Source organism: Oncorhynchus masou, chromosome 9 (assembly GCF_036934945.1).
Source record: "Oncorhynchus masou masou isolate Uvic2021 chromosome 9, UVic_Omas_1.1, whole genome shotgun sequence".
In the NCBI taxonomy this organism is placed as follows: Eukaryota; Metazoa; Chordata; class Actinopteri; order Salmoniformes; family Salmonidae; genus Oncorhynchus; species Oncorhynchus masou.
The window spans coordinates 42,415,880-42,436,894 of record NC_088220.1 but is presented as its reverse complement, the minus strand read 5'-3'; the positions used below and the strand labels follow the sequence as shown (position 1 = coordinate 42,436,894).

At 41.8% G+C, this 21,015-nt stretch overlaps 1 protein-coding gene across 1 annotated transcript; it reads left to right on the top strand.

Annotated features, from left to right (window-relative positions):
* The first annotated feature begins 2,516 nt into the window (after nt 1-2,516).
* Nucleotides 2,517-8,916, top strand: LOC135545995 (NF-kappa-B-activating protein-like). Its single transcript, XM_064974047.1, has 8 exons — nt 2,517-3,031; nt 5,365-5,445; nt 5,563-5,627; nt 5,832-5,924; nt 6,023-6,062; nt 7,664-7,849; nt 8,053-8,202; nt 8,311-8,916. The coding sequence occupies exons 1-8, from the start codon at nt 2,667-2,669 to the stop codon at nt 8,483-8,485; spliced, it is 1,155 nt and encodes a 384-aa protein (XP_064830119.1). The 5' UTR covers nt 2,517-2,666; the 3' UTR covers nt 8,486-8,916.
* The last annotated feature ends 12,099 nt before the right edge of the window (nt 8,917-21,015 follow it).

Genomic DNA, 21,015 nt, shown 5'->3' with positions numbered 1-21,015 from the left:
CCTCCTGCGGATCTGCAATTGCTTCACACACTCCATACTAAAAGCCAATTTATGCTTGATCTGAAAATGTGGTCAGAGGAGTCATATGAATGGTGTGATGCAATTGCAGAGCCTCAAGAGGCAATGCAGAGGCCAAATTGAGCTCTGTACCACATCACCTCTCTCAAATGGAACAATGTGGAGGGGTCAGTATAGCTCCACATTGACATGATTGGTTGATGGAAGTTGAGGGCGGGAGGCCCTGTATAAACACAAACTCCCTTCACAACAGCTCGGTGCTGTTCCACGAAGCACAAGTATGAATGCCCTGACTTCTGCAGATGCCTTATCATGTAAATGCTGCACAGCCAATGCATACGCCAGATTGACCATGCAGTGCCTTGAAGCCCTTGTTCAAATCTTCGGATCCAGGATAAATTGGCTTTTAATATCCTGACTTCTGCAGAGGCCATGCATGTCGGATTGACCATGTAGATAGAGCCTTTTAGATTACTATACTTGAAATTATACTTTAGAATTGGCTTTAGTAAGAAACAAACCCTTGCTATTTTAGCACATAATAACCATATTATTATAAGTATTAGGACCTGGATAAGGTTGTGCCACCGAATATTTTCAGGAGGAACCATATTTTACACAGGTAGAGATGAGAGTGTGTGCGTGGGCAGTAAAAAGTAGCGGCAAAACAAAATGGCCATCAATCTAATGATCTAATTGTGACAACCCTCCCACTCAGTCTGAGGAATTCTTTCTCTTTGCTCTTGTTTTCCTTAATAGGGCGTCGGTGAGTGGAGCCGGGAGGGTCTTCAGCGAAATGGGACACACCTGGGCTCGGGTTTGTCCCGGGGATAAATACACCTTTCCTCCATTCAATGAGGAGACTCTCGTCATGCAGACAACTGTTTGATTTTGGTTGTGGCTGGTTTAAAATATATATATATATATATATATATATATATATTGCTTTAGCACTTTGTCTTCCCTCCTTCAAACAGGAGTCACTGCACATTTATGCATATCAATCTAGTGATCTGTTAACTTGCACAAGCATACACACCAAGTTTCCAGAGGCAATTTCAGACTATAGGCATACACTAACATGCTGACCAGACCGTGTGCGTGCCTCTGCCATCGCACTCATGTTGATTTTTGTCCACCCACACCAGACGCGATCAGGACACGCAGGTTGAATTATCTCTGAACCAACGATATTAATTTGAGACATTAATTTGAGACATGCTGACCACACGCTCGCGTCGTAAAATAAATGTACATTGACATTATCCAACCCCACACTGATCACGCATGTCAACGAGCGTCTGCATAGCCAGGAGCTAAAATATAACTTAGTTCTATTTGTGACGCTTGGTGCGCTGCAAGCCCTGCCTCCCATCTCTTCATTGTTTTTTAGGAGCATATACCCACTTGGGTGACTGAAAGATGAACTGAGGTTAACACTCCAGGCCAGTTGGTAGTGGTAATGCACCTCAAAGTTGGTTGCCAACCACCATATAAGGCCTGAAGGACGAGAGATTACTAGAAACTAACTTGGTTTACCCCTTTATCTGTGGATAAATTGTTGGAGTAGACAACATTGTGCATTTCAGGTAAAATATCAACCCAATGTTTGTATCCCAGGACAAATTAGCTAGCAACAGCAAGCTAGCCAACTAAAATGCCATAAATGTTTAATGGTTTTTGACCTGTCCTAAATAAATATATGGTTCAGAGTTTTTTATATTTAAACCTACACCTGATCGCGTCTGGTGTAGGTGAACAAAATCAACATAAGTGTACGCAGTCTGGTCATACAAAACTATTTTCTTTAAATTCGCAAAAGGCTGAATGTGTCTCACCGGAGAAAGCATCCATCTATCTGATGCTGTCTGGTCCCAACGCGTATGACTAAATTGTTTTAGGTATCTTTTAGTTGTCACTGTATTAGAGTAAGCAGAGGTGATTTGATGATGTTGATATCCGGTTTTGTGATCAAAACAAAGGTGTGTTTGTATTATTGTCTCAGCCTTGTAATTCATATGATTTGCGACCGCGGTATGAGAGGTTTGTAAAGCAAACAACGCAATTATCAAAACATGCATGTGAGTGGGTGTGTAGAGTCAGTATAAACAACTTTATCAGTGGTGCTTTACAAACAGTACTATTTTGTAACGACTGTAAGCTACGTGAGCACACCCCATACGAATTCTATTGGGATCCTGGAGACTATGGTTGTGTCCCATGTCAGCCGCTCTCCAAATTCGGGACAAACAAACTGCTGCTTGATCATGCATGGCCAACAGGAGTCGTGACATTTGTGTCAAAACAGTTGCATATGGTGTGGTATCTACACACTTGCCTCAGTTCAAAACGTTTCAAACTAGATATGTTCAGCGGCATTATTTGATAAAACATTTGAATTCCGGGCTGTATTGATAAGACAGCAACATTTGCTCGAGCGTCTAACTACGCGGAACTAAAGAGCATTGTGCTCCATGTTTCATGGGGGACCTGTTTACAGTCCCACGGACAAAATCATTTCCCGTTTCTTAACTCACGTAGAAACAACGCTGTGTGGCCTAAACAGTAGATTCGGTAGCTAGTCTTGTTTATTCTTCGCCTACATATCGAATTACGCTGTTCATATTAGTGGACATAAGACGAAAGCTATGCCTCTGTCCGATCAAGAACAGAGAGGCCCCAGGAGACGACGACGGAGCCGTTCTGGCAGCGGCAGTCGATCTCGCGACTCAAGTCCAGTCTTTGGGCCCATGCCCAAGGCCCCCAGATATGAAGAAGACCTTAAACCTCCCCGAATGTCCGAGAGAGAAAGAGAAATGAGAGAGAGAAATGCCAAAAGGTTTCGTACGGAAAACCCCCGCAGTCGTTCTAGATCTCGAGAGAGGTACAGTAACCACAGCTGGTCCGATCAGCGCGGTGGCGGCGCTGGTAGATACGGAGGTGGTGGTGGCAGGAATGATTACTACGAACGGGATGATGCTCAACGCCAGAGACAAGACGCCTTCATCTCCAGGTAGGTAAAATGGAGTTAGCGCGCACAAGTTAATTAGTTCCAACCTGGTCTCAGCTGTTTAGATCCATGCAAATGCAACGCTTGACCCACACTAGTTGGCAAACGGCAAATTGTTTCAAGGGTTTGTGAAGTCCTGTTTAAAATGAGCCAAATCAGAGATGACCTCCTGGGCCGCAGATTGTTGTCTTTTGTTCCAGCCCAAGCTGCCAATACACCTGACTCAACTAATCACAGTCTTGATCGTTTGATTCAGGTGTGTAAACTCTGGACGAAGTGGAGTCCAGGCTATTGGAACTTGTGCATCTAGCCTGGGACAAAGATTGTCTATTGTTTTGATAAAATATTTGATTAGATGAGTTTATTAGTCACATGCACGGGGTCGCAGATGTAATTGCAGGGCACAGTGAATTTCTTAAGCTATTGGAGCGACCGCTCTAACAATGATGGGAAGAGGTGACATATTTTTTCTGTGGTATATTGGCAATCACACAATTTAATGTGCATCCCGCCACCTACTGTGCGGGAAGGAAACAGGATTCCCCAAAAAATGGCACAACAAAAACAACCAATAAACTAAATCAAACTTTTCAGTTACATTTTTTTAACAGATCCGATACCTACACAGGCTCAAGGGGAACCTGGGAGGGTGGGGTCTTCCGGCGCCAGTACCCCTTGCAAGTCTGAAGACGTAATATCCATAAATCCCCAAAACTATTCTGCAGCAGCCACAATAATGTCCAGTTTCTTAGACTTCTTTGAGACTTCTGCTGTACAGTTTATAACTGTGGCAATGAACACTACAAATTCTGGCTTTTTTATTTTAAAAAATTAACACAACGTGGATCTTTTGACTGGCAGCAAACATTTACCATAGGCTGTGTTGCGTCCACTACCATATCTTCACGAGCATCACTTGTTTTCTCAGTTCTTTTAAGCTCCTCCGCATTACAAGATTCGGGTGACTGCTCAAACGTTTGGCACCTCAATCTCCTTCACCCTTTCAGGGCACTCCAGGAACTAGGGATCATGATCCCCCCCACCACAATTGCAACACCGTTGTCATTCTACACACCGTTCTTCAATATACTCTGTCTGCACACACTTGAAACATTGCCAAATCCTTTACAAATCTTACACTGTAATGGTTTGGGGACGAAAGCTCTTACAGTGTATCTTACATAACTAAGCTTCACATGCGTAGGTATTTGTTCTTTATCAAAAAACAGGAGCGACAGACTTTCTTCTTTTTCTCCATTCACCCAGCGGGTCAGACGCCGGGCACCAACCACACCAGGAATGCTCTTCAGGTATTCAACCTGAACATCTGTCGTCACCCATGAGATGACTCCTTTGACGGGTGCTCTACTCCAAAGTTCAAAACACAACTTCTGTTGTTCGGATTCTTTTGATGCTCACTGCAATCTTCCTCTGTTCTTCAAAAATATAATTATTTGAAATAAGACCACTCGTGGTCACTCTGACAGACTCCACTTTTCCTAGCACATACTTCACCATTTAACACCTTAAACGTGTTTCCCACATGCATCCTTACTCAACAAATGCATCCCAACAAGCGATTCATTATCATTCATACACGTATCTTCCACTCCAATTTTAAACAATTTCCTTTTTGTTCCAGTTTTCGCTACTAAAGTTGTCCATTCAGAACATTAGTCTTTACCAACTTTGCTCGACTCAAACTCAACATCCATTCCGCCATCTTTTTCCTGAACTGGAACCATAGTCCCAGGAGGCGAGATCAGGTGGGACCGTTCTAGCCAATGAGAGGGCAGATAGTGTGAACAACAGGCTATACAAAGAGAGGAATCATCTTTGCAGTTCATTTTCTTCTTCTTCATTAGCTGATTGCACCCAACTCATAGCAATCCCCACCCAGTTGACTACTTTAAATGGTGGAAGCCCTCAATGGCAATGTCCATGCTAAAGCAGGTTATATCCCTGATGAATCCTATCTATCTCTTTGACAACAGGCAGAACTCCAATATAAAGTTGTTTTGGGGTAAGTTGCGAAGTGCCACATGAGTCCACTTATAATCAGTACATTCGTAACAACCTAACCATTACGAACCTTCTATCAGATTAAATAAGCCTCACACAGCAAATTAGAAATTATATTTTTTGTTGACCAAATTCGACCTCGTTACAAAATGTCCTCACTTCGTGGGCTTGTTTTTGTGGACAGATCTTGGGCGGTGAAAAAACTTCTCGGTTCGCCTCTTCCTCTGCCTAGGACTACAATTGGTCATCAGTCAATTGGTCACAAGGTTTAATGTATTTCTTGAATATTTCTAATGATATGAATTTTATTCCAGGCGGCTACAAGAGAGGGAGAGAATTGGTGAACTCGGATCACCTGAAGTCTGGGGCTATTCACCAAGAGTAATGGCACCAGAGTAAGTAATTATGCATCTGATCTGACTAATCAAGTATAAGAGTTCAAAGAGTTGGGCTATACACACCAACTACCAAATGATCTACATTTAGATAATTTAGTGTCCTTTTTCAATAAGCTCTGATGAACATACCCCAGTTGAAGAGGATGTGAAAAACAGCAGCTCAGATTCAAGCTCATCCGGTGAGTATGCTAAATGAGCTTTTATAATAATCCTTCTATAAAAGTCTGTTCTCAGTTAGCCTACATCTGACTGAATGACATGCATTGACTAGTCAAGAACAAAGTGTAACCTGGGCATACTATATTATGTAGTAAGTCAAATGTATGTTCTGATTACACCCTTGAATTGGCGAGAGATCAAGACAGGTGCACTATAATTCATAGATGATAAGAAGAAGAAAAAGAAGAAGAAGAAATCCAAAAAGAAGAAGAACAAGAAACACTCCAATGACAGCGAGTCAGAGTCGGACTCTGGTGGTGAGAAATGTTTCACCTTAAAAAAAAGAAAAAATTCAAGTGCAGAGGCTGCTTGTCCAGCTAAGTTTATTTCACCCTCTAATTTAGTTATCTTTCAGATGAGGAAGTGAAGAAGAAGAAAAAGAAGAAGAGCAAAAAGTAAGTTCACTCATATCTACAGTCGTGGCCAAAAGTTTTGAGAATGACACAAATATTAATTTTCAAAGTCTGCTGCCTCAGTTTGTATGATGGCAATTTGCATATACTCCAGAATGTTATGAAGAGTGATTAGATTAATTGCAAAGTCCTTCTTTGCCATGCAAATTAACTGTTCCCCCAAAAACATTTCCACTGCATTTCAGCCCTGCCACAAAAGGACCAGCTGACATCATGTCAGTGATTCTCTCGTTAACACAGGAGTGAGTGTTGATGAGGACAAGGCTGGAGATCACTTCTGTCATGCTGATTGAGTTCGAATAACAGACTGGAAGCTTCAAAAGGAAGTTGGTGCTTGGAATCATTGTTCTTCCTCTGTCAACCATGAAAGGAAACACATGCCGTCATCATTGCTTTGCACAAAAAGGGCTTCACAGGCAAGGATATTGCTGCCAGTAAGATTGCACCTAAATCAACCATTTAGTGGATCGTCAAGAACTTCAAGGAGAGCAGTTCAAATGTTGTGAAAAAGGCTTTAGGGCACCTAAAGTCCAGCAAGCGCCAGGACCGTCTCCTAAAGTTGATTCAGCTGAGGGACTGGGAACCACCAGTACAGAGCTTGCTCAGGAATGGCAGCAGGCAGGTGTGAGTGCATCTGCATGCACAGTGAGGTGAAGACTTTTGGAGGATGGCCTGGTGTCAAGAAGGGCAGCAAAGAAGCCACCTCTCTCCAGGAAAAACATCAGAGACAGACATTCTGCAAAATGTACATGGATTGGACTGCTAAGTACTGGGGTAGAGTCATTTTCTCTGATGAATCCTCTTTCCGATTGTTTGGGGCATCCGGAAAAAAGCTTGTCCGGAGAAGACAAGGTGAGCGCTACCATCAGTCCTGTGTCATGCCAACAGTAAAGCATCCTTTGCTTCTCAGCCAAGGGAGTGGGCTCACTCACAATTTTGCCTAAGAACAGAGCCATGAATAAAGAATCGTACCAACATATCCTCTGAGAGCAACTTCTCCCAACCATCCAGGAACAGTTTTGTGACGAACAATGCCTTTTCCAGCATGATGGAACACCTTGACATAAGGCAAAAGTGATAACTAAGTGGCTCGGGGAACAAAACATCAATATTTTGGGACCATGGCCAGGAAGCTCCCCAAACCTTAATCCCATTGAGAATTTGTGGTCAATCCTCGAGGCGGGTGGATTAACAAAACCCCACAAACTCCAAGCATTGATTATGCAAGAATGGGCTGCCATCATTCAGGCTGTGGCCCAGAAGTTAATTGACAGAATGTCAGGGTGGATTGCAGAGGTCTTGGAAAAGAAGGGTCAACACTGCAAATATTGACTCTTTGCAGCAACATCATGTAATTCTCAATAAAAGCCTTTGACACTCATGAAATGCTTTTAATTATACTTCAGTATTCCATAGTAACATCTGACCAAAATATCTAAAGATACTGAAGCAGCAAACTTTGTGAAAATTAATATCATTCTCAACTTTTGGCCACAACTGTAGTCAACTGTCCATAACAAATACATGACATACCTATACACAACCAGTGTTTTCCTCAACCGTGTTTTGGCTTCACCTCACAGGTCAAAGAAGTCCAAGAAGAGGAAGGCGAAGAAGAACCGCAAGCAGTCAGCGAGCGACTCCAGCAGCGACGGGTCGGAGGAGGACGCCAACGGGGATCTGTGGGTGGAAAGGACCTGCATCGACGAACACATGGTGGGCCCTGAGGCCCCACTCACTCACCTGTCCCAGGATGACAAGCCTCTCGAGTGAGTATCTCTTTTTACATAGAAGGATCTTTCTTCCATTCAAGAATTTGACCTGTTTTAGCCGGTCGCTTGGTAAATACAACTTGCTTCCACATTTTGTCAGGATATTACCACACTATATTCAGATTTTAAAATTCCTCTTTATTCTTTTATTTTTTATTATCAATGAATGGCCAAATGATTTACATACCTTTTCCCACTAGTTTTGGTCATGCACTGCTGCCGGGTGAGGGTGCCGCTATGGCAGAGTACGTGAAAGCAGGCAAGCGTATCCCAAGAAGAGGTGAAATTGGGTTGACCAGCAACGAAATCGCAACCTTTGAGATGTCTGGCTTTGTGATGAGCGGTAGCAGGTACATTAGTACTCTTCTGTTTACATCTTGTCATTTCAAATGTTTCATCGTATTTCACACATTTGGTTGACTGCTTTGTAACGCTCATTGCAATATTGTAACCCCCAGACATCGTCGTATGGAGGCTGTGCGTCTGAGAAAGGAAAACCAGATCTACAGTGCTGATGAAAAGAGAGCTCTGGCATCTTTCAACCAGGAGGAAAGGAGAAAGAGGGAGAGCAAAATCCTCTCCAGCTTCAGAGAAATGGTGTACAGGAAAACTAAAGGCAAAGAGGAGAAATGAACCAGTTTCTCTCCTTTCAGAACTTTCAGCTTTGGAGAACATTTTTTACAAACATTATCTTTCGTTGTTTAGTTTCCCATCGTTTCATGATTTGATAATGTAATTTTTTTTCCCCCTCTTTGTATTGTGAAATAGGCCTATATTTTAAGCATCTGACACAGTGGACTATTTTGTTTATGTAGAAAGTTGTCGGAAAATGAATATTGGAAAGGGCTTGTTTTCCTGGGGTCACAAAGCAAACACAAGAATGGACCAGGAAGCTATACTTAGCCTAATACAAAATGTCTCTAAACACTTACAATATTGTGCATCCCAACATAAATCAAATCCATCCCTGAACCTTCTACCTATTAATGTAACTTTTAATGTTGGAAAAGTGCCTGTAAAATCACAAGTTACATGTTCAGGATTAATAAATCATTTAAAAAATAGTGGGGTTTTATGCTTTATTTAATAGGTCAATTTAGATGTTTAAAATTAGGTTTGATTGTCTCTGGGAAATGCATTTTAGATATTGGTTATTCTACCTTGACTTTATATCGTTCACCTTTTTATTATTCTAAAACTTGATGCCAATAAGCTGATGCCAGGGAGATGTGCATTTATTTAACTGGCACTGGCTTCAGTCTATACAAAGTGTCTGACTGGAAGAATTGTAATTCTTTGGCACGATGTGCTTTAGGAAGCGGAAGGTGATTGGGGTCAATATAGCAATGAGGGTTTGTTTAAATGCAAGCTTCCAACCCGCTCTTGTCTTGGTATCCTACTGTTTCGTTAGCTGCAGCCCAACTGCCATTCCTCTTGTAAACAACATTCAAATGTCTGGTGGTAGGAGACCAGTTCATTGTTTTACCCTATTAAACAAATCTGTTTTGCTATATTTCTACAGAAGTGCATTTCTGTACATAAGACACTGATGGTATGGCATTTTTTTGTTCTGGGAGTCATACTGAGATCATGGTATCTTTTACAGATGAGCCTTGAATTACAGAAAATACACACATAAAAGTATAAATAGAAAATGCAAGCAGAAAGAAAAACATTGGCATAAAAAACAAGCACATTCATCAGTAAGGTCCTCAATCAGCTCTGAATGGCCCTAGAGAGGCACCATAACATCAGATTTAAGGACATTTTGAACATTGTTCCACAAATAAGGTGCAATAACTAAAAGCTGATTTACCTAACTCAGATACCAAAGGAATTTCCAGAGTGAGCCATCCCTGAGACCGGGTGTGGTAACATATGTCTAATGTTTAGTAATGATAGGTACAGCGGGACTTTTAGTAAAAGGGCTTTATGAATGAAAACATAGTGATGTATCAACCTATGTGACTTCAAAGAGGGACAACCAACTTTATGGTAGAGCATGCAGTGATGAGTACTAAAACTGACTATAATGAAGTGGCAGCCATAGTCTAGGACAGATAGGAACGTCAACGGAATAATCGTCTTTCTACTATTTAGCGAGAGGCATGAGGCATTTAGCGAGAGGCCTATTTCTATCGAAGTAGCCCATTTTTATTCTCAGCTTCTTACCTCATGAATATGCTTTTTAAAAGGCAGCTTTTCCTCAATCCAGATGCCCAGATACTTGTAAGAAGGGACATAATCAATTGGGAACAACATATACTTAATTTTACCTGCATGCAATACTCATCAGGTCAAAAAAGTTTTTATGTAATAAAATGAAGGCAGATTGTAGTTCGGATACAGCCTGGTCTACCATGGGGACAATAGCATACACAACAGTATCATTGGCATACAAGTGCTAGTTACATTTATTTTACAGACAAGTCGATATTGTTCATGTAAACAGTAAAAAGTACAGGCCCCAGAATCGACCCCTACGGGACACTTTTCATAATATCCAGGAAACCCGATTTAACACCATCAGTAGATACACATTGAGTTCTATCTGTCAAGTCATTTTTAAACCAGTTACATGCAGCCTGGTCTAGGCCAATTGAAGAAAGCCTCTGAATTAGCAGAGAGTGATCAACAGTATCAAAGGCCTTTGACAGGTCAATGAAGAGGGCAGCACTATGTTGCTTTTTATCCATACAGTTAAGTACATCATTTCTAATTAGGGACACAGCAGAGATAGTGCTGTGACCTGGTCTAAAACCCGAATGATGTACATTTAGAATAAATAAGATAAGAAAGGTCTTAGCTGAGAATGAATCAAGGTTTCTAATATTTTAGCTCGGCAAGAAAGTTTAGAAATAGGGAGATAACAATTTAGGTCACAAGGGTCACCACCTTGGGAAGGGGGAGTACATGGGCCGCCTTCCCACCCTTGGGGATAGTACCAGATATAACTGTCAGGTTAAATATATGGGTTAATGATTCAGCAATCAGGGGGGCAAAGAACTACAGCAAATATGGATCTAGCATATCAGCCCCAGTGAAGGCATCTAGCACATCACAGGTAGTAAACTGTTGAAATTAAAACAAAGATTCACTAGAAGTTGAAGGGTTAACTCCCAAGTCAGCGAGAGGCTGGCAGAGGGAAGAGCAGTTGGTTGATTGACCAGGGTCAATTAAACCACAGTTTCTCTCAAATAAAAGCCTGTCAAGGTAAAATTATGATTAAAAGCATCACTGCATTAAAAGCATAATTTTCAGCTATTTTCTTTTCATTGTTGGCCTTGTGGAGGTCTGTGCCAAGCATTTGGATGGTCAGTGTAGAACAGGTCTGATTTGATTTCAGGATAAGGTCTCAGTGGATTCACTTAGCAATTTCCTTTTGAATTTCTTTCTTCCTGACATTTGTAAGATTTTTAGGATAAATTATAACAAGATCTCTGAAACAATGGATGCGATAATGGAGTCAACGGAACACAGACCGTTCCATTGACCAGACTGGCACACATTCAACAAATCTGATGTTACAAAATGGATATTCGTCAAAGCCGTCACGATTTATGTATTGCAACGGCCACAATGTGGTTCCTTAAGTCCGATTGGATATATTTAGCTCTTTTCGCCGCAGAACATTTAAAAGTTTTCTCTTTTCAGGTTTAGAATAAGTGACTGCTAAATGCTAACTACCGTTCGTATAAGCTGGTTAGCATAGCTAGCATACAGATTTCGGTGGTGGTAGTAACAGTCATTTTTAACTGTAATGCAGTTGATTGGTGACGATTACATGAATGTGAGTTGGGGTTGACATCCATACAAGCATTATACTCCAATTTCTACCTCAACATAGTGTGAAACACACATACACTGAGTGTACAAAACATTAGGATCTCCTCTTTCCATGACATAGACTGACCAGGTGAATCACGGTGAAAGCTATGGTCCTTTATTGATATCACCTGTTAAATATACTTCAATCAGTGTAAATGAAGGGACAGCCTTGAGACAATTGAGACATGGATTGTGTATGTGTGCCATTCAGAGGTTGAATGGGCAAGACAAAATATATATGTAAGTGCCTTGAACGGGGTATGGTAGTAGGAGTCAGGCACATCGGCTTGTGTCAAGAACTACAACCCTTCTGGATTTTGCACACTCAACAGTTTCCCGTGTGTATCAAGAATGGTCCACTACCCAATAGACATCCAGCCAACTAGACACAATGTTGGGAAGCATTGGGGTCAACATGGGCCTGTTGATACGATCTTTGTCCCCGTGTGCCTTTCAGGTTATGTCGATATAAGATATGGATGTTGATACTTTTGTACCTGTTTCCTCCAGCATCTTTAAAACTATAGTTTGTTAACAAGAAATTTGTGAAGTGGTTGACAAATGAGTTTTAATGACTCCAATCTAAGTGTATGTTAACTTCCGACTTTAACTGTACAGTAGTTTGTAGTCTTATCATGTGTCGCGTAAGTTTCAAGTTTTGGGAAGCAATTTTTTCACCATAAAAATGCACCTTTATTCAGTGGTGGAAAAAGTACTCAATTGTCATATTTGAGCAAAAGTAAAGATACCTTAATAGAAAATGACTCAAGAAAAAGTGAAAGTCACCCAGTAAAATACTACTTGATTAAAAGACTAAAAGTACTTGGTTTTAAATAAACTTAACTATCAAAAGCTACCATACAGCACACTTTTCTTGTTTTTTGTTTATTTATGGATAGCTAGGGGCACACTCCAGCAATCAGACATTATTTACAAATAAAGCATTTGTCTTTAGTGAGTCTGCCAGATCAGAGGCAGTAGGGATGACCAGGGATGTTCTCTTGATACGTGTGTGAATTTGACCATTTCCCTTTGCTGCTAAGCATTCAAAATATAATGAGTACGTTTGGGTGTCAGGGAAAATGTATGGAGTAAAAAGTACATATTTTTCTTTAGGAATGTAGTGAAGTAAAAGTAAAAGTTGTCAAAAATATAAATAGTCAAGTACAGATACTCAAAAAAATTACTTAAGTAGTTCTTTAAAGTATTTTTACTTAAGTTCTTCACATCACTGCCTTTATAACATTTGCAAACTAATGTAAGCCCACTATTCCTAATGTGATGAGTAGACTATTAATAAGCACGTGTCACACTGATCTGTTTCACCTGTCTTTGTGCTTGTCTCCAACCCCCTCCAGGTGTCACCCATCTTCCTCATTATCCACAGTGTATTTATATCTTTGTTCTTTGTTTGTCTGTTGTTAGTTTGTCTTGTCAGGTCTTACCAGCGTGTTTTCCTGTCTCCCATCTCCCTGCTTTCTCAAATTCTGTTTCCTAGTTTCCCCGGTTCTAACCATTCTGCCTGCCCTGACCTCGAGCCTGCCTGCCGTTCTGTACTTGCCTGTCTCTGACCCGTTTACGAACCTCTGCCTGTCCTGACCCCAAGCCTGCCTGCTGTTCTGTACCTTTTTGACTCTGTCCTGGATTACGGACCTCTGCCTGCCTTTGACCTGTCTTTTGCCTGCCCCCTGTTTGGGTCAATAAACATATATAACTAGCTGTCTCCACCTGGGTCTTATCCTGAGTTCTAATAACTGGCTGTTTATTCCTGACGCTGTTCGCTCCTAGGTTCTGGAGTGTACCCACTCCTCCAAGCTTGCCTGCCACCCGGGATCCCGTCGGACCCTGGCCTTTGTGCGACAACACTTTTGGTGGCCTACCATGGTTCTGAACGTCTCCGCATTCGTCGCCACATGCACGATCTGTGTGCAGAACAAGACTCCGCGGCAAACTCAGGCTGGTCTCCTTCAATCTCTAACTGTTCCTCACTGTCCCTCGTCTCACATATCCCTGGACTTTCTCATGTGTCTCCCCCCGTCTGATGGCTACACCGCCATCCTGACAGTAGTGGACCGGTTTTCCAAAGCCGCACACATCATTCCTTTCCCCAAGCTACCCTTTGCCAACGAGACGGCCCAGCTAATGGTGCAGCACGTCTTCCGGATCCATGGACTCCCAGTGAACATGGTCTCCGATAAGGGTCCTTAGTTCTCGTCTTGGTTCTGGAAGGTGTTCTGCACACTCATTGGATCGTCTGTCAGTCTGTCCTCCGGGTTCCACCCCCAGTCCAACAGACAGTCAGAATGAGTCAACCAAGACCTGGAGACGACTCTTTGCTGCCTGGTCTCCGCCAACCCCACCACCTGGAGCCAGCACCTAGTGTGGGTCGAATATGCCCGCAACACCCTTCCTTACTCTGCCACGGGTCTCTCGCCCTTTGAGTGTTCCCTGGGTTATCAGCCCCCGCTATTCCCGGAGCAAGAGGAAGAGGTTGGCATACCCTTGGACCAGATGTTTGTCCGCCACTATCGTCGTACCTGGAAGAGTGCCCGGTCGTCTCTTCTTAAGACCACATCCAGGTATCAACAACAAGTGGACCGCCACCAGACCCTGGCTCCCCGATATCATCTCGGGCAGAGGGTATGGCTGTCCACCCGAGATCTGCCCCTCTGGGTGGAGTCCCGCAAACTTTCCCCCCGGTTTATCAGCCCTTTCCCAATCTCCAAGATCATTAGCCCCTCTGCTGTTCATCTTCTGTATACATCCCACTTTTGATGTGTCCAGGATCAAACCCATGTCTCACAGCCCTTTGTCTCCTGTTTCCCACCTAGAGGACATTATTGTCCAAAAAACACCAGTGGTTATCATGTATTCATATAATAACCCAATGATAATTTGTTGAGAAATGTTTTCATAAAATGAGAGAAAATGTATGGATATAGGCCAAAGGCCTCAATGGGATGGACAACCTGCTGTGTTGACTATTGGTTGTTCCAGCCCAACAATAGATGTAATCTTTACATGACACTTAAACACCTGAATTAATTAAACACAACCAAACACTTAAGTGCCCTGGTGGTATAGGTTACCCGAAGAAGTGATATTCTAACATCAGGAGTACTTTTAATTTGTTTATGTACTACTATAGGTTCACCAGCTGACCTCTATCAAGACACCCATGTCGACTGGATTCCCCCTGTGAAGATGAGCAATGCTGCAGCAGCATCAGTTTGTACTTCTACTTTGTTCTTTTCCAGATATGAAACGAGACTTCCCACAGCTTGGACTATCTGAATGATTCTGTTGTGCCATTTGAGTAGAGAGCACCTTCACCTTGTCGTCATGACAAAAGTGCCTCCTTAAACCATTTGAATATTTAAAATGTCATTTGGAACGTATAAAATACTATTGTTTGATATTGTAAACATGCTCTACTTTAATAATAGGCTATATTATTGTATGGGTGAAATGAAAAGTATCTCTGCTTTGCCTAGCCCCAGTGAATAATTTTTTTTTCTTATAGCCTAACTTTTCTTTCTTTGACAATTTAAACACATTTAGTTATAGACAATATAATTGTTGTGGTAGTCTTAGGCAAACCATGTTCATTATTACAGTAGCACCTCCAAGTGCCAATCAGAACTTCTGTATGTTTTAAGCTAAGGATCCTATCACCTGCTTCCATACATTTTACTTACATTACAAGTGTTGGATTTGCTCTAAACAATTATGTCATCACAAGGCATGTACAAAATCCAGTATAATGATTAGCCACATATACTGTACATTGTCTATTGCAGTAGAGGCTGCTGAGGGGAAGACGGCTCGTAATAATGTCTGGAATGGAGCGAATGGAATGGCATCAAACCATGTGTTTGATGTATTTGATACCATTCTACTGATTGAACTCCAGCCTGTCCTTCCCAATTAAGGTGCCACCAACCTCTTATGGTCTACTGGTGTCGTTTTTAAATTAAGAACATATAGCTGAACAATATGTAAACAACGTGTGAGTTAAGCTATTCTCTGATTCAGTTGAACAATGTCAAGGGGTGCATTGCAAATGCCATCAGACTGTAGGCCAGTGGTTCCCAACTCCGATCCTCGAGTACCCCCAACTGTACGGTTTATTATAGCTCCGGACAAACACACCTGATTTAACTTGTCCACTAATCATCTGTAAAGGTTAGACATTTTAGTAACAAGTAGGCTATTATTAATAAAGCAACATTTCAGGTGAACAAAAAAAGGTCTATCATAGGTGGCTAACCTTGCTCCACTGATCCCTGATCTATGGGGGGAGCAGCCTTCTGTTACATCCCAGCAATATAACTCTTAATAATTAACTCATTAGGTTTGACACATTGAATCATGTGTGTTAGTGCTGGGCTGGAACAGAGGCCTGCACACCCAGGAGCCTGCTGCACCCACCCAGGCTTGGCCTGCTGCAGTTCTAGTAGGTTTATACATTGTGTGCGATTTTAAAACTGTACTTTTGTTCACAAAATGTGCTAACATACAGTGCATTTGGAAAGTATTCTGGGAGGTGACCAAGAACCCGATGGTCACTCTGAAAGAGCTCCAGAGTTCCTCTGTGGAGATGGGAGAACCTTCCAGAAGGATAACCATCTCTGCAGCACTCCACCAATTAGGCGTTTATGGTAGAGTTGCCAGACTGAAGCTACTTCTCAGTAAACGGCACATAACAGCCCGCTTGGAGTTTGCCAAAAATATCTTTGTCTGAAATCTTTGAGAGGGAAAGCAGGAACCTCAACGTGGAACATGCACCTATTGCCGTGGCATCCGCATGCAAGTTATTATTTCAGTTCTTAAAAGACTGAAACATCCACCCCATTGTTCAAAGACACTTGGAGCAAGTCAAATGACAGAACTCCTGCCATGCCAAGCATATGCTCTCGGTCAGACACAGTTCATGGTGCAGATGAGAATGGTTTTGGCCATTTCCCCCGTATGGACTAATCATTTGCTTCCATTCTTCTCTCCGTCAAACTTCAGACCAAGAGTTGCCTAACAAATGATGCAGATTGCTTCCTGCGCAGGACACATTACAGCACTGCTTCAGCCACTAGGCTTAACAATTCAGCAGCGATTCTGGCCTTCTACCACAAAGAGTTGAAGGAACACCTCTACGCCAATGATGATGCTGAGACCATGAAATAACTGTCTACAGTTACAGACCCGCTCATCCAATGGCTTCAGGGCAATGCTTAGATGGTTGGGAAATCTTTGGAAACACTGTTTTGCACAGTGCCACCTATGGTTAGCGCAGTCCAAGCTCCCTGACAAAGAGAAGTTTCCACTCCTAGTTTCCACTCCATATCACGTGGTCAGACATTGGGCCAGCAGCGGCCCAAGTGTCGAATGAGGACAGAGAAGCACAGATGGGGCTTCAGCGCCTCATTACATCAGCCAGCAAACCATTACTCTAGTCCCAGGGCCCCAACTGGGATGCCAAGATACCAGGCTCAGACTCACGCTGCACCTGCTCAGGAGTGGAGGAACAGACACTCTCAGCCCTACCGGAACAGGTGGAGTGCAGCATTGCCCAAGAGACAGAGGCGCACCGTATGCAGGCCGCATCCCCTCTACACCCCAGCACACAGAGACTCGACCCTAATGGGACCGACTCTCTAACGCAACACCATTTCCTTGAACACCACTGTTCCAGCTGGAAAATGTCAACGGCCAACAAATTGGTGTTAAGCACTCTAACACAAGGCTACGCACAACAATTTTTACAGAGGCCTTCCACTCTTGGTGCTGTTGAACTCAATTGAAGCCTCATGTTGTAAGTTCTAGCTTTCAGCTTGCTTGTGAATACAGTAGTATAACACCGTTTAAATTCTGTGCTACAATGTTGGGTAATTATATTATGTTGCGTCCTGTGGTGGATACCAGGAGGTTGGAAGAGATGGAGACCCGCACTGTCGAAAAAAGGAATAAATCCAGAACTGAGGCTTGAATGCAAAATAAGGATGTTTCTTAAAAAATCAGATTGCAAGAAAGTGTACCATTAATGAGACCTCAACCAGAAGGAATAAAAGTAAGAAAACCCATTCATGTGTCTGTACCACTACATATTCTCCTTTGAGTGATGACATCAAGGGAGAGATTAAGAAACATTGGAATGTGCTCATGGCCGATCCTTCTTGCCAAAATATTTTCTCTGACCCTCCTCTCTTTTCACACTACAGGGCCAGGAATGTCAGGGACTTCATTATTCGGGCAGACACGAATGTCCCTCTGTGAAAACATTATGGAAGACTGGATGTTGTGACGAGCTTCTACCCCTGTTGCCGTAGTTGTGTGGCATGTAGGGATTCCTGTAAAAAAGTGTGTGTATTCAACAGCTCTGCTGTAACGGCCGTTGGTGGAAGAAGATGAGGACCAAGGTGCAGTGTGGTGCGTGTTCATCTTTCAATTTTAAACTGAACACTGAATAATAAAACAACAAAGAGAATGAACGAAACCAAAACATTTCTGTCTGGTGCAGACACAAAAACAGAAAACAATACCCACAAAGACAGGTAAGGAAAAGGCTACCTAAGTATGCTTCTCAATCAGAGACAACGATAGACAGCTGCCTCTGATTGGGAACCATACCAGGCCAAACACAGAAATACAAAACATAGAACAAAAACATAGAATGCCCACCTCAACTCACGACCTGACTAAACTAAAAATAGAGACATAAAAGAGGAACTAAGGTCAGGATGTGACATCTGCCACTGGCATACAATACACTGTCAAACAGTTCCTCACATGCAGCTCTTCTAACGTCATATACCTTATCTCTTATCCTTGCAATAATCAATACATGGGCAAAACCAGTCGACAGCTAAGAACATGTATTATAGAACACGAGTGCTGTTAGGAGAAATTACCCTAAATCCCCTATTGCACGTCATTTCTCAGATGTCGGTCACCCCCATCTCCTCCATGTCCTTCTGTGTTATACAGCAGTTACAAAGTTCACGGTGGTGTGGTAATCTTGAACTTAGTTTTCTCCAGGCAGAATGTAGGTGGATGTTTTGTTTAAAAACTCTCCATCCATCAGGGATGAATGAAGAATTGGTATTGAAGTGCTCACTACTCTTACAATCCTGCGTTATTTATCCTGAGGAAATGTTCACATAGTAAATGTAAAAGCAATAATTGATGATATATCTCTGCCCGCTTCTGTATATATTGTATGTACTGATTCATTAATTTTCTGATGTTTTCATGCTTGATCATCTGACGTATGCAATTAACTAGAAGCCAGGGGTGTGTGCCAACGATTTACACTGATGATGAAATGTTTTTGTGTTTTGTTTTCACCTTTCATTTATGCACAGGAAGGCCATAAAGATCATCAAGGACAACAACCACCCGAGCCACTGCCTGTTCACCCCGCTATCATCCAGAAGGCGAGGTCAGTACAGGTGCATCAAAGCAGGGACCGAGAGACTAAAAAACAGCTTCTATCTCAAGGCCATCAGACTGTTAAACAGCCACCACTAACATTGAGTGGCTGCTGCCAACATACTGACTCAACTCCAACCACTTTAATAATGGAAAAATGTATGTAAAAAATGTATCACTAGACACTTTAAACAATGCCACTTTTATATGTTTACATACCCTACATTACTCATCTCACATGTATATACTGTACTCGAAACCATCTACTGCATCTTGCCTATGTCGTTCTGTACCATCACTCATTCATATATTTGTATGTACATATTCTTCATTCCTTTACACTTGTGTGTATAAGGTAGTTGTTGTGAAATTGTTAGGTTAGATTACTCGTTGGTTATTACTAGAGGTCGACCGATTAATCGGAATGGCCGATTAATTAGGGCCGATTTTTAAGTTTTCATAACAATCGGAAATCGGTATTTTTGGGCGCCGATTTCCCGATTACATTTTTTTATTTTAATATATATATATTTTTCGTACCTTTATTTAACTATGCAAGTCAGTTAAGAACACATTCTTATTTTCAATGACGCCCTAGGAACAGTGTGCTTCGTTCAGGGGCAGAACGACGGATTTTCACCTTGTCAGCTTGGGGGATCCAATCTTGCAACCTTACAGTTAACTAGTCCAACGCAATAATACCCGACCTCTCTCTCTTGTTGCACTCCACAAGGCCTGTTACGCGAATGCAGTAAGCCAAGGTAAGTTGCTAGCTAGCATTAAACTTATCTTATAAAAAACAATCAATCATAATCACTAGTTAACTACACATGGTTGATGATATTACTAGATATTATCTAGCGTTCCTGCGTTGCATATAATCTGACTGAGCATACAAGTATCTAAGTATCTGACTGAGCGGTGGTAGGCAGAGGCAGGTAAACATTCATTCAAACAGCACTTTCATGCGTTTTGCCAGCAGGTCTTTGTTGTGCGTCAAGCATTGCGCTGTTTATGACTTCAAGCCTATCAACTCCCGAGATGAGGCTTTGTAACCCGAAGTGAAATGGCTAGCTAGTTAGCGCACACTAATAATGTTTCAAACGTCACTCGCTCTGAGCCTTCTAGTAGTTGTACCCCTTGCTCTGCATGGGTAACGCTGCTTCGATGGTGGCTGTTGTCGTTGTGTTCCTGGTTCGAGCCCAGGGTGGAGCGAGGAGAGGGATGGAAGCTATACTGTTACACTGGCAATACTAAAGTGCATATAAGAACATCCAATAGTCAAAGGTTAATGAAATACAAATGGTATAGAGAGAAATAGTCCTATAATTCCTATAATAACTACAATCTAAAACTTCTTACCTGGGAATAATGAAGACTCATGTTATAAGGAACCACCAGCTTTCATATGTTCTCATGTTCTGAGCAAGGAACTGAAACGTTAGCTTTCTTACATAGCACATATTGCACTTTTACTTTCTTCTCCAACACTTTGTTTTTGCATTATTTAAACCAAATTGAACGTTTCATTATTTACTAAATTGATTATATTGATGTATTATATTAAGTTAAAATACGTGTTCATTCAGTATTTTTGTAATTGTCATTATTACAAATACATTTTTTTTTATATATATTTTTTTTAAATCGACCGATTAATCGGTATCGGCTTTTTTGGTCAACCAATAATCGGTATCTGTGTTGAAAAATCATAATTGGTCGACCTCTAGTTATTAATGCATTGTCGGAACTAGAAGCACAAGCATTTCGCTACACTTGCATTAACATCTGCTAACCATGTGTATGTGACAAATAAAATTTGATTAGATCATTTTTGGATACAAGGCGGTCCCAAGGGCTCATCTGGATTAAGTTAAATAGTGAGTTATCCCACTCTGTTGCCTGAACAA